This window comes from Canis lupus, chromosome X, assembly GCF_048164855.1.
Source record: "Canis lupus baileyi chromosome X, mCanLup2.hap1, whole genome shotgun sequence".
In the NCBI taxonomy this organism is placed as follows: domain Eukaryota; kingdom Metazoa; phylum Chordata; class Mammalia; order Carnivora; family Canidae; genus Canis; species Canis lupus.
The window spans coordinates 8,428,371-8,455,936 of record NC_132876.1 but is presented as its reverse complement, the minus strand read 5'-3'; the positions used below and the strand labels follow the sequence as shown (position 1 = coordinate 8,455,936).

At 40.9% G+C, this 27,566-nt stretch overlaps 1 protein-coding gene across 8 annotated transcripts in view; it reads left to right on the top strand.

Annotated features, from left to right (window-relative positions):
- Positions 1 to 10,558, top strand: part of LOC140627348 (RNA polymerase II elongation factor ELL2-like) — a 114,759-nt gene extending 104,201 nt beyond the window's left edge. For 4 of the 8 annotated variants that reach the window (XM_072815568.1, XM_072815567.1, XM_072815563.1 and 1 more), the window contains one exon: positions 8,251 to 10,558. In XM_072815568.1, the coding sequence (XP_072671669.1) occupies positions 8,261 to 10,093 (1,833 nt within the window). In that variant the 5' untranslated portion in view covers positions 8,251 to 8,260 and the 3' untranslated portion in view covers positions 10,094 to 10,558. Of the gene's footprint in view, positions 1 to 3,347; positions 3,623 to 5,313; positions 5,450 to 8,250 lie in introns of those variants that run through there. The other 4 variants (XM_072815562.1, XM_072815561.1, XM_072815565.1 and 1 more) reach the window with 3 other exon arrangements.
- The last annotated feature ends 17,008 nt before the right edge of the window (positions 10,559 to 27,566 follow it).

The window sequence follows — 27,566 nt, the reverse complement described above, 5'->3', positions numbered from 1 at the left end:
CCCTCCATCAACTTTTCCATGGATGTCATTTTAAATCTCTCTTGGGATATATAGTTCAGTTTCAAACCTGAGGTTTCTAACAACTGTCATTTGATTTATACAGTCACAAATTAGCAAAGTCAAAATTGATTAATTTTTGTCACTGTTCTGTCCTTAATCTTCCCAATGTTTTCTAACTAATTTCCTTGTAATTTGTTTTTGGAGATTGCTGGTGGTGGAATTATGTTTGAGATCTCCCCAAAGAGAATTTCATCAAAATTAAGAACCAAGGTTGAAATGATATATTTACATTGTTTAGAGACATATTGGGGTTACATTTTTTCATGAATCCAGTTCATCTCCAGACAGTGATGGCCATGTCCTTCTGATACTGGCAGAATTGGATATGACATAAATGTTTGATTGGTCTAGTGTTTTGTGATTTTTGTATGATGTCCTCACATAGCAAAGTCAGTATTACTACAATTCATTATTCATGGGTCTATGCAAACTCATAGTGAGTTGCAGGGTGAAGGGTCGAGATGATCAGCTGAATCGACCTCCTTCCATGTTGAACACTCGAAACCAACTACAACCTTGAATTTATTATTATACTTCTATGACTGCCCCTTTCTTCTCTATCTACTGGGGTTATCTGATTTGATCTATACCTTAAATGCGGATATGGGGGTAGTGGAAAGAACACTGGACAAGTAGTAGAATGACTTGAGATCTGGCAAATACTGTAATCTTGGGTTTGTCTCTTTCTGGGTCTCAATTTCTTTGGCTGTGAAAAGAAAGTATTGGGTTAAATGAACTGAAGTCCTCTCCAGCTCTGTCTGTGTGAGTGTAAGGGAAGAGAAGGGAAACTTGTGATATAATATACACCTACAGAATTAATCAAATTAGGATCTAAAGAATGATACTGTATAATGGCTTTTTTTCTAATTCTGGTCAGAATGATTGGTCCAGCTTATGGTAAGGTCATAGAGAGACATCCATTTCTTTTGAGGTTGTTCATACAGCATTCTGTATAATATGTTGAATTCAGCTGTGTTTAAAACACCACAAACATACGGGCTCAGTTTAATGGATGAAAACAGTAGTTCAAAAGTAATTTAAAAACATGGCAACTCCCCAGAATTATCTGAATGGATTTATTTGTCTTTAATAGTTCTGCTAGCCTGATAAAGATGTAATCTTGAATTGAAAGCATCAATAAAAAAGAGAGCATCAAAATATTTAATTTAAGCTATTTTTAAAAATTCATGACAGCTCATTAAATGGACTTTAAGTGAGCCAGAAGTCCAAAGCAGATTAAATTGTATTCAAAGTTTATGCTAACCAAATTGAGTGACTGTTTAGAATATTGTCCTTTCTAAATGTACAGTTTTGGCTGCTAAAAATGGTACAACACGGCGGGGTAGGAGGGTAGCTAAGATGCCGGTGTAGTGTGATGATCCTAAGCTTGCCTCATCCCTCTAACACAGCTAGATAACTATCAAATCATTCTGAACACTCAAAACACCAACCTGAGGACTGATAGAACAAACTGCCCAACTAGAGGGAGAGAAGAAGCCACTTCAAGGAAGGTAGGAAGCGTGGAGATGTGTTTCCGGGGAGAAACAGATTACAGGTACTGCTGAGGGCTGTGAACCCTGGTCACAGAGGAAGGCAAGAGAGTGGAACACACAGGGATACATAGAAGGAGAATACTTCCCCAAAGCCATTGGCTGTAAGAACAAGAGGAACTGGATATCATGAGTTTTTACAACCAGTGGGGCTCAAAGACCGGAGTGTTAGAGGTCCTTGGGCTTTTCTGTGATAGAAACCTGAGGACACTGTCCTGCTCCTGGAGAAGGGTTAGGCAAGCAACCCGGGGCACATGGTTCCATCTAAGGATTGCCTAAAGGGCAAAGGGAGAGACTGTTCATATTTTTTGGAGCATATCTCTGAGAGGTGGCATGCCTCCTGGGGGACAAAAGAACCAGTAGGTGCCATTTCCCTCACCTGCCCATCAGCATAGGTGCAGACACCTTCTGAGTGCAGCTGACTGGGACACTGCCTGTTTAACTGGCTTGCTCCAGATCCCATGTCCCTGTGCTTTGGTGTGACTGCCCTTCAGCATCAAACCTGCATCAGTCCCCACACAGTGAGACCCTTTCCTAGAGGACCAGCATAGATCCCTGCAACACCAGTTCCCTGAAGTTTGGAATGTTGAAAGTCAGCAGGCCTGGCTAGGGTAGAGCCCAAGATGTGCTGCACTGCTCCAGGCAGGTAAGTAACCCAGAGACAGTATGAAATCAGGGATCTGAAAAATGCCTGTGATGCATGAAGGGAAATTATTTGTTCCTCTGAAAGTGCTTCCCTGAGAGTAGTAACAACAGGGGGACCCCCCCCCCCCGGGACAAAGTAGTGGACTGGTACCATTTTTCTTCCATCCCTTCAGCATAAACCAACTTCAGTAAAAAGCACAGCATCAACACTGGTTGCCTAAACTGATTACTCTGAGTCCTACCCCCTGTACTCTGATGGGAATATTCTTCTCAGGCAAGTGTGCCTAAGTACCAGTGTAATGGGCCCCTCTCCCAGAAGAGCAGAACACACCCACAAGCACCATGTCTATGGAACACGGGGTTCTGCAAAGGTTCAACTTTAGTAGAAATAGCACCAGGTCTCTTAGCAAGCAGACCAGAACACGTCTACTTAATACTCACCACACTCTGGCCAAGGTCCCAACTTCACTCCCAACTTCAGGCAAGGAGAAACTCTGCAGAAGACTGATCTGAAGGATAGAGCAGCCAAAACACAGCAGCAAAGTGCACACCAGAGGTACTTACTGAAGCTCTAGGCCCTGGACATTATATGACCTCTTATTCATAAAGCCATTCCTCTCAGGAGCAGGAAACACAACAGACTTTTCTAACACACAGAAGAAGACAGAGACTTAGACAAAAATGCCAAGATGGAGGAATTCTTCCCAAAAGAAAGAACAAGAAAAGGTCACAGCTAGGGATCTAATCAAAGCAGATATAAATAATATGCCTGACCCAGAATTTAAAGCAACAATCATAAAGATACTAGCTGGGTTTGAGAAAAGCATAGAAGACTTCAGGAAGACCCTTACCATGGAAATAAAAGAGGTAAAAACCAATCAGCCTGAAATGAAAACTGCAATAACCGAGATTAAAGACCAACTGAGTGTAATGACTATAAGGATGTAAGAAGCCGAGAAATGAATAAGTGATATAGAAGATAGAATTATGGAAAATAAGGAAGGTGAATAAAACAGGACAAGAAAATGTTGGATCACAAAAGTAGATTTAGAGAACTCAGTGACTCTAACAAATTTAACATTCATATTATAGGGGTCTCAGAAGAAGAAGAAGAAGAAGAAGAAGAAGAAGAAGAAGAAGAAGAAGAAGAAGAAGAAGAAGAAAAAGAAGAGAGAAAAGAGGGCAGAAGGTTTATTTGAAGAGATTATAACTGAAAATTTCCCTAATCTGGGGAAAGAAACATCCAAATCCAGGAGGCACACAGAACCCCCATCAAAATCAACAAAAGGAGGCCAATACCAAGACATATTGTAGTCAAATTAAATTTGCAAAATATATATAATGCAATATTTCTCAGCCATAAAAAGGTATAAAATCTTGCCATTTGTAATGGCGTGGATGGAGCTAGAGAGTATTATGCTAAATGAAATAAATCAGTCAGAGAAAGACAGAGAAAGACAAATACCATATGATTTCAGTCATATGTGGAAATTAAGAAACACAACAGATGAATGTGGGGAAAACACAACGAGTGAATGTAGGGGAAAAAAGAGGGACCAGTCCAAAAATAGACTCTTAACTATAGAGGACGAGAGAGAGAGAGAGAGAGAGAGAGAGAGAGAAAAGAGGGTTGCTGAAGAGAGGGGTGGGCACAGGGATGAATTAAATGGATGATGAGTAGGTATTAGGAGAGAACTTGTGATGAGCAATGAGTATTGTATGTAAGTGATGAATCACTAAATTCTGACTTGAAACTAATGTCAAACTGTGTGTTAACTAACTGGAATTTAAATACAAACTTGAAAAAGCAACAGAAAGAACACAGAGCTACTGTATTGACCCAGCAAGTACCCAATGGGCCCTATGCTTGCTGGGCTTTCCTGGAGCACAATGAGTGCCTATAGTTGCTCAAAATTCCAATTGATAATTGGGCTAGGCAGGCCTGGCTAGGATTATTGCATCATTGTGAAAAGCTCAGCCCTAATGGCATTTCACTTAGCAAGGAGGGGTTTTTAGAACTATTATCAGTGCTTTGAAAAGTATTTGTATTTATAATATTCTGTTCTGAATGGAAGGAGAAAACTACTTGGAAAGAAATCAAAAGCTAAATGACTACCATTGTTGAGGAGATCAATCAAAATATAGGAGAGTGTCTACTGTCTCAGGTTCCTGGGGAATCTTGATATCAGGCTTTTCTTACTCTCTACTAAGCCAGACAGGAAAAAAAAATCAGGATGGCTTTAGTAGAAACAAGGACCACAGCATTAAGGGTGGTCCCTGATTCAAGGGAATTTCAGGGAGTTAGGAAGGTAGGAACAGTATCTTTCCTTAAAATGATTTCTGCACAAGGGAAGTTCTAAATTAATCATAGTCCACATGCTGGTTTAAGGAAAGCATTTCCAGTTATCTTGGAATTATATTCTGTTTCATCGTAGCCTCAGTGAAAACAGATCACAGCACTACTGCAGATTACTGTGAAACATTTGAGAGAAGAAATTTGAGAATATGGAAGAGATAATTCCACAAGGCTATGAAATTCTGAATCAAAAATCAAGAAGCATTAGTCACCCGATGAATAAGGAAGGCTCATCTCTAATCAGAGCGTATGTATAGACACTGAAGCATGGACCCCAAACATAGGCAAGTCTGTGCTTTCAGATTTTACTGGATATATTGCCTGTCAAGAACATTAATGTTAGCACATGTTAACATATGCATTAGACTATATATGTATCAACCCCGAGGTACAAAGGGTCAGAGAAAACAAGTGGGCTCATCTTGAGAGGGCTGTAGTTGAATTTCACTTCAAGTGATTTTTTTAAAGATTTTATTTATTTATTCATGAGACACACACACACACACACACACACACACACACAGGCAGAGACACAGGCAGAGGGAGAAGCAGGCTCCATACAGGGAGCCCGATGTGGGACTCGATCCTGGGACTCCAGGATCAGGCCCTGGGCTGAAGGTATCACTGAACCACTGAGCCACCTGGGCTGCTTTCACTTTAAGGCAGAGGTGTAGAATGTTCAAGAACATTGCTGACTGTGATGTCAGAGTCCTAGCAGGGTAGGATTGTGGGTAATTGCAGAGCTAAAGCAGCTCAAAGCAGTGTGAAGGTACACAGAGATGAGACTAGAGCTCTCCTAGAAGTTATGTTTTGGATGATGACCAAAAACAATGGATAGGTGAGGGATGGTGGAATGAGTTCTGAACCAAGCCAGACCTCAAGAGGTTTGGCAACTACCAAGAATGATTCAAACTGGACTTAAGTGGTTGCTATGTTTTATTTCAAAGCCAACAAGGAGGCTCCAGAAAGGGTTATCAGTGAGATACAGGGTACCTGGCAGTGCTGGCTCCCCAAGCCTCCTGTTATCTCACCCAGGATTACCCAGAATGAGCAGTTTGGGGGGAGGCTCATGAGTTTTGAGTGGGGTGACCACAGTGGTCAAAGGGAGGTTTTGAAGTCTTATCGCCTTGTAACAATGAGATAAGTGTGGTTGACCCTTAAAAGTTAACCAACTGCTTGTGTCATTGGTTAGCTTTCTGGTCAACAGTAGGCTGTTAGTAGTTAAGTTTTGGGGGAGTCAAAAGTTATATGTGAATTTTTTGGCTGTGTGGGGGGTTAACACTCCTAGCTGCTGGGCTGTTCAAGGGTCAACTGTATATTACTTTGAGATTGATGAATAATGTTTTGTCATTTGACGTGCTTCAGCATTTGCTAGAGAGCCAGGTAGATTTATGAGTGGCTTTCAAAATATATAAGTTGTAGAGTCATTTTATTAGCTATTTCCGTCCAATCAAATAGTCCCTTGTGGAGTAAACATCTATTCCATCGTGGTACCAACATGGCAAGCTAGACAATTTAGCAGAGAAATTCAATTTTGTTGGAATATAATTTATGATATTATTATTATATTAATATTGTATTAATCAGAAAGTTGATTGATTTTCAATCTCTTCTTATGCCGGTTCCTGACTGTTAATTATTCTATCTTTACGTGATAATATCAGGCAGTGTGAACTCTCTGTTCTTACTCTCCTTAGTGAAATTCTTTTAGCTTTTCTTAGAGTTGAATTTTAGAATAATTTTGACAGATTTAAAGAAAAAAGGTCCTGCTCCAGTTGTTATTGTAATGGTACTAAATGCATGCAGTAATTTAACCATACTTGGCATTCCCAGAGTATGGAGAGTTTTCTTTTCAGAAATCATGAATTCTTCATGTTTTCAAGTCTTCTTTTTTTTTTGCCTATCAATACCATTCTGTACTTTTTGTTATAACATGCCCCGCTTCCCCATCTTGTGTTAAGGAATATTTTGTTGTTATTTCCACTGGGTATAGGACAACCCTAGAAATATTTTGGTCATTCTCCCAAAGGTTGCAGATGTAGAGATCCTGAAGGATATATTATTTCTTCCTGTGTCTACTAGAGGTCTCCAGAAAGAATCAAACAAAGCATTTGTGCATACTTTAGAACACTGTCTTGCTGAATGTACTTCAGCAGTTCATTGGTTTTCTGAGGAACTATTTCACATTCTCTCTGCAGCAGTGGTTTCATTTCTTAAAACACAAATATACCGTGAAGTTAACAGAATCATGAAAAACATCTTAAAGAACAGGACATTTCACTGACATTAACAGACTTAGTGTAACTTCTTGATGTGACAGGAATGTACTTTGTGGGGCTAAATGCAAAGGTACTATTATTCATTCTTTTGACACACATTGCGAGAGTGCCCTCTGCTATGCACCTGACTATCCTTTCTTTTTGGTGGGAGGAACATTTAAGGTCTATTCATTTAGCAATGATATAGCACAGAACTATTAACTACAACCTCTGTGATTTACATTAGATCCTGAGAACTTAAACTGGAGGTTTGTATCTAGTCTGTTTCTGTGAGTTTGGCTCTTTCCAATTCAACATATAAGTGAGATCATGTGGTATTTTTCTTTCTCTGTCTGACTTATTTCACTTAGTGTAACACCCTCTAGGTCCCTCCTTGTCATGAATTGCAGCTTGTCCTTTCTTATGATTGAATATACATGTAACTTCTTTATTGATTGATGGACACATTGAGGGACTAGAAGAAGATGATGCTGAGCTTTTTCTAGATGAGTGATAAGGTGGCAAGTGAGGCCTTCAGTTAGGGTAGGAGATCTGAAAATAAGACAGCCTGGGAGTGGGAAGGGGGAAAGGAGGGAGAATCGTGACTGCTGTCTTTTGGGGTGAAACTGGTTGGAATGATTTCTTGTAATTTGTGTGTATTCCGTGATTAAACTGTACACCTCTAGAATGCCTAGCTACAAGATTTTTTTTTTAGCATGGGCATTTTCACCTGGATGATCCTGTGATTTGCTGAGGATCCTCTGGGGGAGGAGTGCAAAGAAGTCATATAATGGATGCAAGTGGCAAGCTAAGGAGGTGCAAACTCCTTCCACTCATTGGTAATGGTTAGAAAGTTGAGAAAGAGAAACAAGCACCTCTCAAATTTTGGCTTTTATACACCACTAATAATATATTTAGCTAAGAAATGAGGGCCAGGCTTCAGTCCCGAGGACTCCAGAGCCCACTGGCACGTCAGAGTAAATGCAAGGAGGACTTCCTGCTAATCGTGCTCCAGTTTTCATGAGCTTGTACCACCTAGTAATCCCCTCACCAAGTACCTCTACTTGAGGTTGGATTTACTGGGAGGAGATGACTTTTATGCACTGAGCTCAGGGAATAATTGAGCACTTTCCAGTGAGGGTAACAGTTCCTCCTAAAGACAGACTAAGATCTGAAAGAGAGAACATTGGAAAGGGATGAGATCTTTAGAACCAGCTTTACTTCTCCAGGTTCTATCTCAACTGGGCATTTCTTGCTTTGTTCTGTGGGGAAAAATCTCTTAGAATCACAGTTTTTGAAATGATAGCAATAAGAAATATTTTTTCCAAGGAGAGTTATCGTTTTCTAAAGTATTTTACTGTTTGAACTTTGATCTTTACAGATATGACTATATGGCAGCCTATGAAGGGAGAACACTGGGGAGCCTGGTAGACCAGGAAGGAGAGGTGGCCGTACAGGAGGCCTATGGCTTAGGGCCAACGCAGGGCCCTGTCACTGGGCAGCCCATGCAGCTCACCGGATCGGCCATCTCAGCAATGGACTCTTTTGAGAACTATGAGACTACAGTGCTTCCTCAGGCTTCTTTCCAGTTCCAAGGACTCGAAGAGTTTTTCACAATCTCCCCAGATGACTCAATCACAGATATATATGACCTTGACTTTTTGTTCTCAGATGTCGGTGAGGACAACCATCAAGACCGTACCCCAAAACCGGTCTCAAGCTACAGTCCCTCCGAGCTCAGCTGTCCAAGCTCGATGCAAGAGGAACCGATGTCCACACCGACCAACCCTTGCCAGATGACAGAAGAGAAGAGGACCGAGGCAGAGGAGGGACTGTGCAACAAATGGAGAAGAATCAGGAAGCTGTGCGTGGAGAAAAGAGTGCCGGTTCGGAAAACACCGCAGATCACTCCGGATCCAGTGCCCGAGAGGAAGAGAACAGCGCCCATTAACCCTGCATACACCATCCGAAAGTCCCGAGCTACCAGCAGCGTGCACCTGAGACCGTGCAGGGAGAGGGTGATCCACCTGCTGGCCCTGAAGGACTACAGGAAACCCGAACTGCTCATTCGCCTTCAGAAAGACGGCGTCACCGAAAACGACGTCAGCTCGCTTGGAGACCTTCTGCAGCAAGTGGCCAATGTGAACCCTCAGACTTCTTCATACACCCTCAAAGATGACGTTTTCCAGGAGCTCCAGAAAGACTGGCCTGGCTATAGCGAGCTAGAAAGGCAGTCCCTGGAGCTGGTGCTCTCCCGCAGAGTACAGGGGCTGCAGAGTGCCGCAGGTGCCAAGGGCCCAGAAGCTTCTATGTGTCCCCAAGCCGATGCAGTGGCCTCCCAGGAGCACCTGTTCACCGTGGCCACTGTGCACTTGGCGAGGAGGAAGATCCGAATATCTCGCCTGGCGCAGGCCCCGGCCACGCAGGGAACCCTAGGTGGCCGCGGGAACGACCCCGCTCCGTCGCCGCGTTCCGAAGCCGCCGCCGCGGCCCCCGCCCCGGCCCCGGCCCCGGCCCCACCGGCGCCCTCGCCGCGCCTCGCAGGGTCACAGCCGCCCGGGCCGGCGACACCCAGCAGCAGCGGCAGAGCCTGCAGCGCCGCCGCAAGACCCGCGCCCCGAAACGCGCGCGGCCACCGGACTCTCATATCTAAGATCTTCGGGAGCCGCCGCGGGAGACAGGTCGCCGTGAAGACGTTCCCCTCTCTTTCCATTCAGTTGACCTACCCAGAGCGCATGCAGGGGAGCCAGGCGACGACGCAGGACCACCAGAGTGACGGGCCGCGGGGACAGGTCAGCGAGCCCAGGGGCCAAGGCCGCGCAGGTGAGCACTGGGGCTGCAGCGCTCCCGCGGGGGCCCAGGCGGTGCCCGAGGTCCCCGGGTACCTGGCCACCTATGTCACCATCGTCTCCCCCGAGCAGCGTCAGCGCTACGAGCAGGACTTCCGAGCAGAGTACGATGACTACCAGGCCTTGTACAACAAGATGCTGTCTCTGTCCAGCATCTTTATTGACCTAGATACGCAGAGGAAGCGCTTTCCTCCAGAGTCGAAAGAGTACCAGGAGATCAACGAAACAATCTCGCTAGAATACCAGAAGATGAAGCAGAGGAATCCGAACTATTGCGCAGAAAAACAAAAGTGCCAGGATCTTTATGACAAGCTGGTCCACATCAAAAGATTGGTGAATGAGTATGACCAGAAGCACAGAGGATCACAGCACTAGGACGGGGCTGGACTCCACACAAGCAAACAAAGGCTGACTTATTTCAGGGTCTGGATGCCTTGCTCTACGAGTCTAAAGGGATGAAACAGACCACTTTGTGGGAACGCTCAACATTACCGTTTTCTTTCTTTCTATGTTTCTTTTGGTTTCACTTCTTCCTTCTTGGGATGTTTGTTGGTTTCGGTTTTGTGTGTGTCGATTTCTGTTGATCTCCCTTTGATGTTATTTTGATTTTTGTCTATTTACTTTTCACCTCATTTTATTGTGCTTTTGTGTACCTCTGAAGCTGTGTCATCTCATCCCTTTTGACATATAACATTTGTGTTTTCACTCCCTTAAAAAAAAACACACACCAAGGATCCAGTACCTTTAAATGAAATTTGTATCCATTGAAAAAAATAAAGACCTATATAATGAATAATATGAAAAGACTTTGGACAGAAATAAAAAAATTGCAATGAGAAATATGAATGCTAGCGTCTTTCTTTTAACCTTTAATGCAAAAGCATCCTTAAAACATCAAAGTTGAGAAATTTGGGCAAAATACTATGGTTCTTCAAACAGTGCACATTTTCACTCCATTAGGTTTATTTTTGAGTTTGCTTAAATCTGTTACCTGTATTTATCTCAGGGAACACATATCATGTGGTCAAACATGCAAAGATTTTTGACAGAGAGTGAGCAAGGATGGAGGCGGGCAGAAAGGGAGGGAGAAAAAAATTTTAAAAAATGAAAGGGAGGGAGAAAAAATTTTAAAAAATGAAAGGGAGGGAGAAAAAAAACTTAAAAAAAATGAAAGGGAGGGAGAGAATTCCAAGCAGACGCCACACCCAGCACGAAGCCTGATGCCGAGCTTGATCTCACAACTCCGAGAGAATGACCTGAATTGAAATCACAAATTGGACACTGAACTGACGGAGCCACCCAGGCACCATCAAACATGCAAAGATTTTGACCTAAACAACTCAATTCTGTTGTCTTTTCAAAGTATTATCATTTGAAATAGGAAACATATTTACAGAACTAAGTTATTTGGGGGGGGCAGGGGGAGGTACAGAGGGACATGGAGAGAGAGAATCTTAAGCAGGCTGCAAACCCAGTGTGGAGCCTGACTTGGGGCTCCATCCCACGACCCTGAGATCGTGACCTGAGCCAAAATCAAGAGCCAGACATTTAGCTGACCAAGCCACCCACGTGCCCTACAAATCTAAGTTCTTAGATGTTTCCTGAAATTTGAGTATTGTCTTTATTAGATATTTGTCTCCACCATCCCAGAGACAGTTGGTACATACCAAAGGATGAGTTGTATACAATAGGAAGCCTAATGATAAAATAAAAACTTATAAACTTACCAACCAACTTAGGAATTAGAACGTTCCCAGTGCCCTTGCTGCTACCTTTGTTTTCCTCTCATCTACCCTGTGTCCCTACCTCCCCCAAAGTGGCAAACACCTCCTCAAGTTTACTTTTATCTTTCCCTTGCTTTTCTTTTTTTAATACTTTCATTATATTTATAAGCATCCCTAAACAGTATATTGTTCAGTTTTTGGATCTTCATGAGGATGATGTCATACTACACGTAACCATCATCTTAGTTCTTTCAGTCATTCTAATGCTTCTGGGATTTCTTTATGCTGATGAATAAAGCTATAGGTTATTCATTTTCTCACCTCAAAAAAAAATAATTTTCTCACCTATATGTCAGGTCATCAGGTGACCTCAGCATAATTTAATTATCCAGTCTCTTGTTATTAGACATTGGGTTGTTTCTCATGTTTTGTTACTACAATGTTGCTGTGACCACTTTTTACACGTTTATCCCTTTCTTACTTTTTAAAGATTTTATTTATCTATTCATGAGAGACACACAGAGAGAGGCAGAGACACAGGCAGAGGGAGAAGCAGGCTCCCCACTGAGCAGGGAGCCCAATGTGGGACTTGACCCTGGGATCACACCCTGAGTTGAAGGCAGACACTCAACCACTGAGCCACCTAGGTGTCTCTGTTGATGCTGCATTTAAGATGTTGGCCAAGCCTGGGGGGTCTCATCGGAGGTTTAATTGAGGAAGGATCCACTTCCAACATCACTTCTGGAGTTCTTGACATGATTCAGTCAATTCCTTTTGAGCTTTGAGCTAGAGCCTTGGTTGCTTTCAAGATGATGGCTGGATATAGACTTCAGTTCCTTGCCACGTGGGCATCTCCATGGGGCAGCTCATGGAGCCTAGTAGTGGGCTTTAGTAAAGAGTCTGCTAGATGGAAGTCATAATCTTATATAACATAACCACAGAAGTGACATCCTATTTCCTTTGCCATACTCTGTTGGTTAAAAGCAAGCCACAAATTCTGTCCACACTTAAAGGGAGAAGATTACCTAAGGACATGGCTGCCAGAAGGTGGGATCACTGGAGGCCATCTCAGAATTTGTCTGCCACAACACTCATCTTTAAAAAATTCAAATTCTTTTCATATAACCATTTTCAGCATTCCCTCTTTCAACCAGTTTATTATGCCATTCCTCACATTACTGTATGAACAACAAAAAAAGAGACATTCATTTTCTGATAAAACACCTGTGAACAACTCATGCTGTATAAAATATCAATTCATACAGTCAGAATATCTTTCAAATTAGGTCTCAGAAAGTCATATCACAGGAGATGGTCTTTGAAAAAAGTAAACATTTTGATTCAATGTTCTTTAAATCAGTACACATCAATATTATTACATTCTTAGCATATGTTTGATTAAAACTCTTCCTCACTTTTAGAATGAAAACATTTTCATTTACTGACTGGTTCCATTAGAATATCTTTCTGAATGTTCTTTACTCACCAGAAGTTATGAATGCCTCTGCTACATATTCATTTATTAGCATTTATATTTATATTCCCTAGAAGTAACCTCAACAACTATTTTACATGCTTAATAGTACCTCTGTGCTGTTTCTGAAAGGGCAAGGTGGCTTGCTTTGCTTGACAAGCCATATGCTCTGATCTTCTCTTTCCATGATGAGATTTTAGCCTTGATGTCCTTCACGCTTTTCAAATTCAGCTCGAAAAGCTGTACCCAACAGTGTCCAACTTCTACAATCTCTGCATACGTCTCCTATGTCATAGCTACTCTGGTTGAAGATTTCCTCATATATAAATTGTCTTGCCCATAGAGGGGCATTTCTCTCTGTACTGGATTACAGGGGCTATAAGCGATCAGGAAAGTCCTGCCAGAAGGGACTGTTTGGAGATGACAGTGTTTAACAACACAACACTAAAAGTTCCATTAGCTAAAATACTGGGAAGCCAACAAATGCCCGTGTGTGTGTGGGGGGGAGGTGAGGGGAGTATAGCCTGAAATTCAGAACAAGGAAAGGTAGTGCCTTCATGGCCAAAGTGTTCTATGGCAACTGGGATGCAAATTGCATCTGAGTGCCAGGCAGTAGACTGGGTGCTTGAGAAAACTGGTTAATAATACAGTTCCTGCCTTTGGGCAGATTTCAGAGTATGTGAAAGAGATAATTAAGAATATTGCTCTGACAAGGGGGAAGCCGATGATGTTGGGGAGCAAGGATGGGAAGCAATAATAATCAGAGATGTCTATCATGGAGCATATTTCAGGCACTACATGCAGTTCTTTATCATAATTTTCTGACTTAATTCTCATCCCAATGCTGTGAGATAGGTGGTATTATGTCAGTTTACAGAGGTGAAAATTTTGACTTGTAGAGTTACAGTGTTTTGACCAAAGTTGTGGGACTAGGTAATGAGACTTGAGACCTAAACCCATTCCTGTCTAATTTAAAGCTTCTACATGAGGAAGTCCAAGCAGGCATGCTACTGACAGAGATTCAAATGAGTAGATAATCAAAACAGTAATAAAGACTCATTGCCTTCTATAGTATTGTGGCAGGAGACCAGGTTCTGAATTCACAACTGGGCTTGAATCTTGACTCTGCCACTTTCTGTATAACTTTGGAGAAATTACAAAATAGCTCTGGAGATTGGTTTTCCTATCTATTTTGGTGATAATAATACCCACGTGATTATTGTGCCTAGTGCGAGGTAAGCACTCAATAAAAGAGCTGATCTTGTTATGATTACTTCGCCCTATTAGATGTGGGCATGCGTGTATTACAAATCAGCAGGCAGGGGGATTAGCTTCAAAGTTATCAACAGAATGAGGAATATATACTATGGCTTGGGATCCATAGAGAAACACTTCAGTGAGAAACATGGAAAAGATATCAAATGGATTGTTTGATGAATTCAGGTCCATGAGGCCTCTGAAGTCAATAAAAATTTGTGGTGGGAAGCTTCCCCTAGGCTATACAGATACAGTAATAAAAAACAGGTTTGGTTCTAGCTCAGGACCAATGCCGAAGCACACATACCAGCCAGGCCTTTTCTTACAGTGTCATATTACCTCTTAGAAGCAGTATGATAAGGTTGACAGCCCAGATGATTGGTGACTCAGGGGACCAGCATTCTATTTTCCTTTGCTGAATTTTCTCATGTGGGTCATTTAACAGGGATAAGTTGATCTCACAATGTAGTAATGGCCACATTAGACCGAAGAGCTACTATAGATTCTGTATCTGTGTGGGGTGGCATGATGGTAGTGGTAGTTGAAGCTATGGGATAAGAGAGTATAGTTGCTAAGGAAGTCAATGGGGAGAAAAGTGTCAATGGCTGGTCCTGCCCTGGAAAAGGCACCAACATTTAAAAATACAAAAGGAAGAATAGAAGCCAGCAGAATGGCCAGAGAAGAAAAATGGAAACTTCAGTGTCTGGGAACCAAGTGAGAAGGTAATCCAGGGTTTCAAATCATACAGAGAAATCGAGATACTTAAGTTCAACTCCCCAAAGAGCAGCATGAAAATGCTGAACTCTGGGAATCCTGCAAGACTATATTAGGATCCCTGCTCCTTCCCCAACAGAAATCAAAACTATATGTTGATTCTAGTTCCAGAGATTTTCAATGTATTTACCTAATTTTAAAAAAAGGTGCCCTATGAGGGCACCTGGGTGGCTCAGTTGGTTAAGTGACAGATTCTTGGTTTCAGCTCAGGTCATGATCTCAGGGTTGAGATTGAGCCCTACATCGAGGTCTGCCTTAGTGGGGAGTCTGCTTGAAGATTCTCTCCCTCTGCCCTTTTCTCTGTTGTGTACACACTCGCTTGTGCACTCTCTCTCAATAAATGATCTTTAAAAAAAAAGGTATGAAATACTTAAATTCAGTAACTTGGTCACTGACAAATGATTATTCTTGGGATGCCTGGGTGGCTCAGTGGTTGAGAGTCTGCCTTTGGCTCAGGGCATGATCCTGGGGTCCTGGGATTGGGTCCCATGTCAAGCTTTCCACAGGGAGCCTGCTTCTCCCTCTGCCTATGTCTCTACCTCTCTCTCTGGGTCTCTCATGAATCAATAAAATTAAAAAAAAAACAAGAAATCATTAATAAATTTTGGCACTATTAGCTCTACAGTTTTAACTGTCACCAACATTTTTTTTTTTTTTGCTGGTGTTATATAATTGGGATGAAATAGTGTTTTAGAAGTCCTGAGGCCTGAGTACAAAACAAAAAGGATTATTAACCATCTAATTTACAGAAAATAATTTTGAGATATTAGCAGAATATACACTCATTATACCATGTGGGTTGCTAGTCACATATGTGATATTTTCATTTTTATTTTTTGCCCCTTTGAGATACTTAAAACATTGGCTGAATGTTTTGCTTCTCCTGTGTTTTGCAAGCCTTTAAAGTATTTGAGCAATACACATCCTCTTTTTAGTTTAAGTTCACGCTTCCTGTGCCAGGTATGACATTCAAAATTTGAAGTTAATTGTTTCCCAATTTCAAGTGGAGTGATCTTTGACATTAACGCAATGAAATTTTCTCCTATTTTCTCTTCAGGCATACATGAATCTTTCCCAGGTATAACGGAGGTTTAGAATATCATCTCTTTGTTGGTCTACCAAGCTGTCCCTTCAAGGGACTACCTGTCCTCCTTTCAAGAAGATGAGATATCAAATCTGACTTAAAATCGCCCTTCTCGGTTCCATGTCCTTGTCTGCCATTTGTCTAATTAGGTGCTCACTTGATACAAAATTGGCTTTCCTCATTCATTAAAGCTGTTGAAACAGAAAAGCATGTTTCTGCCTTTTCTTTTCATAACATCTCAAATTAACTTCCACTATGACGTAAAACCGGGGAGGAGTAGTGATGGCCTCACCTACCTGTTCTAGTGACACTTCTTGTCAAATAATGAATGACTTTCAGATTGAAATGAAATAGCTGGCACAGCTAGCTCAGGGACAATTGATATCACTATCTTGAATCTTCTGGTCGCTGCACTTGGTTTTGACAAGGATAATTCAGATTCAGTGTAGAGATGATAATTGGTAACCTCTGCTTCCCGTGAAGCCATCAGAGAAACGTGGGTACCTGGATATGAGAGACTTTGAAAACCTTTTCATCTGTTTTTCACAGCAGAAGCATATATAAAGAGCACAAACATGTTGAACAGCTAAACATTGTAAATTATATCTTTACCAAACTTCTGATGGTGTAGTGTGAAGAGAGCTTGTGTATTTGAGCTTATTCTTCTTGAAATACTTTTAAAATGACTACAGTTCACAGGATTCTGTGCATATGCTCAATTCCTTAGTAAGAGTTTAATCAAGTCAGCACTAGATTAATAAAATATACTACGCAATGTTATCATTTTCCTTAAGAGATCTCTATGGGACACGAAATTTTTGATATTGATATGTAAGGCTCAAAAGGTAGACCTATGCAATCAATTATGTAATGATACGGTGGCTTGGGATTTATAGAGAAACACTTGAGTTAGCAACACAGAAGAAAATCAAATGGACTGTTTGATGAACTCAAGTGCCTGAGGATTTTGAAGGCAACCCAAAAATGAGAAGAAAAATTTCACCCACCCTATACAGATGAAGGAATAAAAAAAACAGGTTTTGTGGTAGTTTGTGACTAAAACTTCAGCAAATATGTCCAGTCATTGCTTACAATGTTGCCCTGTCTCTTGGAAGTGGCGTGATGACAGTCCAGTTGACTGGGGAAGCCCAGAGACCAGCATTCTCTACCCTTGCCAGATTTTCCCAAGCAAGTCAGTTGCCCTGTCTTTGCATCAGATTCTTCTGACATGGGTCTGAAAATAAATGCTGTTTCTAAATTATTTCAAACTGTATTGAACGACTTCAGACTCTTCCAGGAGTGCCCTTTATTCTTTTGAGCTTATCAGTGGATAGTCCTTGAGACAGGATTAAGATATTTTACAGATGAGAAAACCAAGACCCAGAGAAATAAAGTGACCTGCTTACTTTAGGGTTTCTTAGTTTTAGCACAACTGACATTTGAGCTGGATAATTCCTTGTCATGGGGATGGAGTTAGCCTGCACATCATGGAATGTTAAACAGCGTCTCTGGCCTCTATCTATTCCTTAGATCCCGGTAACAAATCCCCAGTCATTGGCATGTCTCCATGACATTGCCAAATGTTCCCTGGGGGGCAAAATAGGCCCATATTCGGAGCCACTGGCCTGAGTAACACAGAAAGACAGTGGCAAGATTTAGAAGTGGAGTCTCGGCCTCCTGCCCCCTACTCTGGTGTTGCTCAGCTGCACTGCCTTACACATGAATTGGTACTTTGAGTGAGGAAAGATATCAGGTTAGTTCCCCTTCCCTTGCCAAGAGATGACCTTCTCTGGAGTTGGTACATTGCATTGCTGCATTATAAATCCCACACTAGCATAATGAAAACGTGTAAATAGAAAAAGGCCAGGTTGACGTGTGTGAGTGATCTATTGAAGAGAGACCTTCGTTATTTACAATTATTAAAGTATAGTGTGTGTCTCATTAATGCTGAATATATTCAGCAGTGTATGTCTGACAAAATTAGGCATTACAGCAAACACTCATTTCAGTATGCAGAAGTCAAATTCAATAACCACTTCATGAATACCTTCAAGTTATAAATTTCATCTATATTAATAGTTGAATAGCTTTATAAAACACACAAATATTCTAATGATATGAAAACAAGTTTGACAGAGGAGCTATGTATCCAGGGGAGGACACTATGACACGTTATAGGATGATTTTAAATAGGGCAGTCAGGGAAAACTTTACTGAGAAGTGGGCATTTGAATAAGACTTAAAGGAGTCATGAGAGCAGGTCATGCAGAAATCTGGAGAATTCGCATTCTCAGGCATAGGGAAGGGCAAATGCAGTAGCCACAAAAGAGAAATAAGTTTCTGAAATGTCTGAATAACATCAGGGACCCCAGTGTTTTGGAAACACAGTAAGTAATTGAGCTGTGGGAGAGATAACAAATCTAGATTATGTAAGGCCTTATAGATATGGCTTTGGTTTTTCTGAGTGAGATGAAAGGACTCTGGAAGGTTTTAAGTGAAAGAATGTTATGATCTACTTAATTTTAGAAGGAATACTCTGGCTGCTGGGTTTAGAACATACTATATATAAAGAATAAGAATCAAAAGAGGGACAGTAGTTAGGATGCCACTAGAATTAATTCACATAAAAAATAGTGGGAGCTTAGTAGAGAATTGGTGGAAGAAGTGCAGGAAATATGATCCAATTTGTGGGTATTCTGAAGGTATATGAAATATAGTTTTCCTAATAGGCTGGATGTGGGATGTGAGAGAGTTAATGATGGCTCCACATTTGGGGCCTGAGAAATGTGAAAGATGGTGCTGAGATGGGGAAACCTGTGTGAAAAACAGACTTGGGGGAAAGACAAAGACCAGGGTTTGCTACAGGCTATATTTGAGATGCCCTTATTTGTTCAAGAGTTTAAATAACTTTTGGGGGCAGCCTGGGTGGCTCAATGGTTTAGCACTGCCTTCAGCCCAGGGTGTGATCCTGGGGACCCAGGATCAAGTCCCACATCGGACTCCCTGCATGGGGCCTGCTTCTCCCTCTGCCTGTGTCTCTGCCCCCCACCCTGTGTGTGTCTCTCATGAATAAATAAATAAAATCTTTAAAAAAAGATTTAAAAAGTTTAAATAAGTTTTGACTTGAGAGGAGAGGTCCTGGATGGAGATATGTATTTTGGAATCCTCGGCATAAAGTTACATTTAAAGCTGCAAGACTAGACAGGATCACTAAATAAGTTAATAGAACATTCAAGAAATGAGCTCTGAGGTACTCCCACCCCTGGAAGTTTGGTAAGATGAGGAAGAATTGGCTAAGGAGACTGAAATGACCATTTCTGATTCTTTCCAAGAAGTTAGCTGGATGTAGACCTGAGTTTCTTGCCATGTGGGCATCTCCACGGGGCAGCTCACAACTTGGCAGCGGGCTTTACTAAAGCTAGCAAGGGAATGAGTCTGCTAGCAAGATGGAAGTTATAATCTTGCATGGCATCTCCATGGTAGTGACATCATATCACCTTTGCCATACCCTCTGGGCTAAAAGCAAGCCACAAATTCCATGCACACTCAGAGGAAGAGGATTCCATAAAGACATGAATAGCAAGAGATGGGATCACTGGGGGCCATCTCAGAGTCTGCCACAACTCACATTGCCTTTAAAAAAAACTCAGAAGTAATTATTTTGAGATAACCATAAGAAGAATGCTAGGATAGCATGGTGTCATGGGAGCAAAGTGTAGAGAGTGTGAAAGGAGAGATGACCCACTGTGTTAGATGCTTCTGATAGTGCAAATAAGATGAAGAGTGTGACAGTGATTGGATTTAAATACATGAAGGTTATTTGTGACATTGACTGCTACAGTTTTGGTGTAATGGTGGGGTTGATCTTCTGATTGCAATGGGCTCAAGAAAGTATGAGAGAAGAGGAACTGGAGGTCTCAAGTGCAGTCAAGTCTTTTGAAGAATTTTGGGGCTAAGAGGAAAAGAGAAGGGGCACCTGGGTGGCTCAGTGGTTGAGTGTCTGCCTTCCACTCAGGGTGTGATCCTGGGGTCCTGGGAGCCTGCTCCTCCCTCTGCCTCTCTCTCTGTGTCTTTCATGAATAAATAAACAAAATCTTTAAAAAAAGAGGAAAATAGAAAAAGGGAAGTAGCTACAATAGATGTAAGGCCAGAAGTGTTTTAAGACGATAGGAGAAATCATAGCATGTTTGTATGCTGATGGGAAAAATCCAACAGAGAAGGAAATTAGAATGATTCTGAAAAGAGAGGATAATTGAAAGAGTGATGTTATTTTCTTTCTTTTTCAACTTAAAGACATAAAACACTTTATTTTAAAAATTTCAAGGATGCTTCAAATGTCCATTTGTCAAGCACCCACAGAGTTCTAACCATTGTACAGAACATTAAGACGCTTGTTTGTACACTTTTAGAGCAAAATGGCCTGTTGCACTCATTTTTGCATGGCATTGACATTTTAGTCCCTCTGACATAATGTGACCAATTCTTTGAGGCTTGCTCAAGAAACAGGTTTCTGATCCATAGACATAGATCATGCAAGAATTTTCTTTATCAACTGTTACACTTTGTGTCCCCTCCCTCTGAAACCACCACCACCTTTTCCTCCTCTGAAGCCTCCACCTCCACTTCCTCTCCCACCTCAGTCACCTCCCCTCTTTCCCCCTTAGCCTCCTTTGCCACCACCTCTTGGAGGTCCCTTCTCACCTGGAGGTCAAGGTAAAAACCTTTACAGTGGTAGCACTTTATATGGGTCCATATAGAACTTCTGCAATGTTTTAAAGGAAGATGTCTTCATATTTCTGACAATTTAATGAAGAAATAAAAATCTCTAAGCTGTCCAAGTATTTCAATCACTTTGCCAAGTTGTTCCTTGTTCTCTAAATAAACTGGAGTGTTGAAATAAGGCCCATATTTTCTTCGGTAGTACATTTATGGACTATGTCATCTTCACAGGGATGAGGAAGTCTCCTAATAAAACTACATGTCCCAGAGGTCCCTGGTCTTGGTCACAAGAGGGTGATGTTATTTTCTAAGTTTGGGTCTTCGGGAAAAGTGGAAGAGATAACCTTAAAGTAGAGCACAGACAATATGGGCAGGAAGGAGGGCCTAGCATATGTGAATATTTATGAGAAGGAATAGAATATATGTTGTTAAAAAAAAAAGAATATATGTTGTTACAGCGTGTAAGGTTCTTTTCTGAACTTCTTTCTTTATCTGTTTCTCTTCCCCCTCCTTTTTTTTTTAAGCAATGTCATCAGCTGTGAGTAGAGGTTGAGAAGAAAGTGTTGGATATCTGAAGCAGAAGAATAATGCAGAAAATAGATTTCTATGACAATGAGGGAGGGAGAGAATTACAGAAATATATTACAATTGCCTAACAGCATTCAAGGCCTTCCCTAACTTCAAGAGATTTAGAATGGAAATCTTTCTGGGTTTCCAGAAGTAGAGGAGAAGCAGTTAAATGAACATCTAGCCTACAGATGGACTCTGTAATATAAGCTAGGTAGAGAGGAATGAAAAGTTACTAAGGGTGATGAGCCTTGGTGAGGAGAGGATAACTGGAGTTGGGGTACTGGAAGAAATGAACTGCAAATATAGAACATAGTAGAATGAGATGTTTGAAACAAACTATGGAGTGGCTTTATCTTTGGTTATGACAGGGTCTAGCATATACCCATGGGAGTAGAGGAATGAGATAGGGTGGAAAACAAGAACACCTGGGAAGAGGAAGTCAAATAAAATATCAGGGTGTTTGAAGCATTACCCATGTGAATAATGAAATTACCACGGATTACGGCTGAGGTAGTATTGGTTAGTGACAATGAGCTAAGAGATAAAATCTCCAGAAAAGGATGGAGAACTTGGCCATTTTCAAGGTCATTACAAAGACAGAGTGTTGACCACTCCATGTTGTCACCCTTTATAGATATTCAAAGCAAAGAGATTTAGGGAGGGAAAATGAGAATGTAATTAAAACATCCTATAGATAGTTTGAGGGGGCTTGCCATTTTCAAGGTCATTACAAAGACAGAATGTTGACTGTTAATCTGATATCATCCACCTCCTCTCAATACCTGAAGCCACTATAGTTAACTTTACTCTCTTACCAAATTGTAACATTTGTTCAGATAATCAATGAATTGCTTAGTAGTCACCTGTGACTGATCTGGAAGTGAATCACTAAGTGTGGAGATTTTCCTCCAAGTAAAAGTCTAAAAATGAAAACCGGAATCCTTATTTTAGCTGAAGGCCTCAAAAATCCAAGAAAAAGTAATCCAATCAAGATCATAGTGTTAATAAGGAGCAGAGCCAACAATAGAATAAAACTGAGTTAAGATTGACAGATTTAGTCAAAAAGCAAAATAAAATAAAAGCAACCACAGCAGCAATAACAACAAACAAAAAAAGAAAACAGGGTGGTCTCTTAAGTTTGGATTTCACGTGAACAATAAAAATTTTTGGTGGTAGTATGGCTCAAATATTTCCGCGAAACAGTCTTGTACTGGTTGTCTCTGCCTCTGTCCCTGTTGCTAGAGATCCCAATTGTATAAGTTATATGGTGTGTGTGTGTGTGTGTGTGTGTGTACTGGAAGAGGGTTGCTGTAAGGACAATGGTTTGGATTTTCTTTGTGTTCAGCATAATACCATTAGAGTATTTTATGAGAGTTGAAGGCTATTATAACCAAAAGCCAAATAAGCCAAACAGATATTTGCAGAAGGGCTGCATCATCACCCCAAGTATGCATCTCTTCTAAGGACTGCTTCTTGATTCTCTTTCTGATAATCTAACAATTCGAGAACTTCTCACCAAGAACAGTTGCAATTTCTGGGGAGAAGAGAAAGTTTGTTGGAAGGTTGGTCAAGTATACTCACCTTTACCATTTTCCTTGCTATGATTTCTTTTATACTGATTTAGAATCGTGTTATTATTATTTTTTAAAATATTTTATTTATTCATGAGAGACAGAGAGAGAGAGAGAGAGAGAGACATAAAGAGGCAGAGACACAGGCAGAGGAAGAAGCAGGCTCCATGCAGAGAGCCCGATGTGGGACTCGATCCTGGGTCTCCAGGGTCACACCCCAGGCTGAAGGTGGTGCTAAGCCGCTGAGCCACCGGGGCTGCCCCCAGAATCTTGTTATTAGCACAGAGAGATACTATTTATAAACAGACACAATAAATGTTCACTAAGCAACATATATTCTCCATGAAACCTTTTTTCTGAAGCCATTGCCTGCTCTCCTTCACTGACAGAACCTTTGGTTCCGCAGCTATTCCAATTATTTCTAAATGACTTAGCACATCATTAGAGATTACAACTCTCTCCTGGACAAAATCAATCCGTTTAAATAGGAAATGATTTGCTCCCAGATTAACAGAACATTAACATTTCAAACTATTGACTAAATATGTCAGCCTTTCAGATTTAAAATAAATAGACTTGCAGACACCTGGGTGGCTCAGTACCAAGCATCTGCCTCTTGATTTTGGCTCAGTCATGATCTCAGGGTCATGGGATGGAGCCCTGGGTGGGGCTCCGTGCTCAGCCCAGAGTCTTCTTCCCCCCCCCCCACTATTGCCCCCTGTGTCCCCCCCTTGAGTGCACATGCTCTCTCTCAAATGGATAAATAAATAAAATCTTTTAAAAAATAAGTAGACTTGCAGTTACCAAAATGATGAGGTGGACAAACAAATCATGGCTGGTTTCTTGTTATTTTCCACAAATGGTAATAAGGCATTTAAAAAAATAGATATGAGAAACTTTATTTCCTTACTGTTAATTTGGCTCTGCTCATATGCTCTACTTGATTTGAATTGGACTTAATCAGTTATTAGGCGTACTTTTTCTAATATCCTCTTATAAATTCTTAATTTTTAAAGGTATAATGTTTTAGTTTCTTAAGATGCTTTAGAAATGATGATCATTTACAAATATAAGAAAATAAGTCACACAAGGCAATATTCAAATATTAATTAGCCAGTTGAAAACTTCCATAAAAATGAATTAGTAACTAAATTGTCTGGTGGTATTAGTTAGGTTTTTGGGAATTATTAGCTTTCTTAGGTTGATAATAATTTTCCTTTTACTCCTGAGTGCATATACTGTGCCATTTATTACTCATAATGAAACTGTGCAATTATTTTAGATGTTAAAACCAAAGCTCAGAAAGTTAAGTGACTGGGGGAGGGGTGTGTGCCTGGGTGGCTCAGTAAGTTAAGCACCAACTCTTGATTTTGGCTCAAGGCATGATCTCAGGGGCATGAGCTTGAGCCCATGTTGGGCTCCCAGCTCAGCGTAGAGTCTGCTTGAGATTATCTCTCTCTCCCTCTTCCTCTCCTCCCACTCGTGCACTTGCTTTCTCTTTAAATAAATACATAAAGAAAATCTTTGGGTTGCCTGGGTGGCTCAGTCAGTTAAGCATCTGCCTTCAGCTCAGGTCATGATCTTGGGGTCCTGGGATTGAGCCTTATGTCAGGATCCATGCTCAGTGGGGTGTCTGCTTCTCCCTCTCCCTTTGCCCCTCCCCCAGCTCACGTTCTCACTCTCAAATAAATAAATAAAATCTTTTTAAAATAAAGAAAGTTAAGTACCTGGGTCCAATATCATGCAGCTAGCAGGGCTGCGATATAAATTCCAAAGCCTGTGATCTATTTGCTGAGGAGTTACACAAAATCTTTGGAAAAGAACTCAATATTGATCGGTGGTATATTTTGTGAGAGGTTTTTTGAGTATTCTGAAAAAAATCATTATCACTAATAGACAATAAGTTATTTGTATACTGTTTTGCCATTATCAACATACTTTCATTTTTACTACCTTATACTATCTTGTTTTCAGTTTAAACTCATATCAGCCATCAGAGATAGATAAGGTCAGTATATTTAGCTCAATGTTACCAATAAAATAACCAAGAGATTAAATGCTGTTGCCAAGGTCATAGATGAAGCAACAGAGCCAGGAATCAGGTCCAGACCTCTTGTCTCTAAGATCTCCTACATCATGTAGGTCATGCCCCCCTTTAAAAAAAAAAGATTTTATTTATTTATTCATGAGAGACACAGAGAGAGGCAGAGACACAGGCAGAGGGAGAAGCAGGCTCCATGCAGGGAGCCCAATGTGGGACTCGATCCTGGACTCCAGGATCACACCCTGAGCCAAAGGCAGACGCTCAACCGCTAAGCCACGCAGGCCTCCCTGATAATGCACTTCGGATGCCACCCTCACTCACTCTGCTTGGGCTCTGACAGACTGCATCAGGCATCCTTCTTTTGCAGATGCCTTCATTCCTCCATTTGGTTCCTCATACCTCATGCTGGGCCTCTCTTCCATGGTGATGCCCATTCCACATACTCAGGCTCTGATAGCCTTCTCTGTGCCACATGAACACCTGCCTTGCTTGTCTCATCTAATTCTTTAGGACCGAGCTGTTCTGGAACAGAAGAGGAGGAAAGCCTCTAAAGGGATATGGTCCATGAATGAAGGACAGCACACAAAGACAGCTTCGTCTTTACTTAGTTTTCCCTTTGCAGTTTTCTGGAAAAAAGTAGCAGTCTCACTGGACTGAAGCTATTAGCAGTCAGGGCCTGAGGCTGTCAGAGTGAATGGATACTGAGCGAGGATATCTCTAGAGAGGAGAGAACCACACAATGGGGATTCCTCATTCTGTGTTTCTCATAAAAGATATAGCTGGCTCGCTCCAGAACTGCACACAAGTAGGGCGAGACTCCAAGGAACCCTGCAGAGATTAGCAACTAGGATGCTAAAGAGCTGAACAGAGATTCCAACTGCTATGTTTTCAAGGCATTTTATTTGTATAATTATTTGTTTAATATTTTATTTTTCTTCCCACATGGAAGAAAAAGTGCATGGCATGTTTACTCTCTCATCAACTCTGCACTACTTAGACCATATTAACATAATGTAGATATCATGTAAAAAAATGTAGAAATCATGTATTTTCCACTAGGCCTCTTCAACAATTATTTTTACATTGACATTGAGTTCTATAACCAATTTAAATTTGCTTTAGGTTTGAAGCTCAACCCTGAACCACCTCAACAGCAGACCCTGATTGTAAACTCTCTGTGCAGTTCTCTCTGTATAGTGGGTTAAGTGTTTGAGGTCAGTCTTTTTAAAATCATAATTCTACATCCATGGGTTATTCAAAATGGTGTTTTGTGTGTGTGTGTGTGTGTGTGTGATCTCACATAACAGCCTGATTGGAATAATGGCAAATGGCATGACCAAGCAATGCACAAACGGATACATACAAACAACCAGGAAAAAATAGGCAAAGTGCAAACTGTTCAACATGATTAGCTCTAGCTGGAATGAAAAGTAAACCAACAGTTATTCACATTTGAAACATCAGAAAGTAGGGATGTCTGGGTGGCACAGGTGGTTAAGCATCTGACTCTTGGTTTCCCGTCAGGCTGTGATCTCAGGGTCATGAGATCGAGCTCTGGGTCAAGCTTGGCACTCAGCGCAGTCTGCTTAAGACTCTCCCTCTGCCTCTCTACTCTCTCTTTGAAATCAATCTTATTAACCTGTTCATATCCATTTTTCTGGTGGGGCTATTATAAATATTATAAATATTGTTGCTATAGACATACTTTAACATATACCCTTGTTTCAAGAGTTTCTTCTAGGGTAGCAGTTCTCCAACTTTGGATCTGCAACAACTTAGGATCTCATTAAAGTCTTAAAAATAATTAAGAACCCCAAATATGTATATATGTGTATATATGTGTGTATATATAAACATTCTATATTAGATAGTAAACTGAAAAATTGATATTTATGTCATTTCATTTGAAAATAACAAACCCATTACATGGTATTAAAATATTTCAATGAAGAGTAACTATATTTTTGAAACAAACAACAAAAACAATGGGAAGAGGGGCATTTTTTTACCCTTTGCAAGTCTTTTTAAGCGCCCGGATTATGAACAGCCAGTAGGGTCAACGTTTCTGTTTCTGTGCTCAATCTATTGCAATATATCATTCTGGTTGAATTAATTTTTTCTAAGATATGCATTTGAAACCACCAATTTACTTTAATAATGCTTTAACTGCATGCCCTAAATTTTGATATGAAATATTTTCATTAACGTTCAGTTTGAGAGATGCCTGGGTGGCTCAGTCGTTTAAATGGCTGACTTCGGCTCAGGTCATGATTTTAGGGTCCTGGGATTGAGCCCTGCGTCTGGCTCTCTGCTCAGTGCTTCTCCCTCTCCCTCTGCCCCTCCCCTGCTTGTGCTCTATCAAATAAATAAATAAAATCGTTTAAAAAATTCAGTTTGAAACGTTTTATAACTGTTACTATTTTATTTTCGGCCTATGTTTTATTTAGATTTGTGATGTCTTCAAAATGAAAGTTCAAATTAGGTTTTCCAAAATCTTTATTTTCAGGGTTACCATTTTCCCTGTTAATTTCATACTTTCTCATTAGTTATTTGATACTTTTAAGAAGTTGTGGGGACATTTTGTTTCATGACATATATGTGCATCAAATCATCACATTGTACACCTTAAAC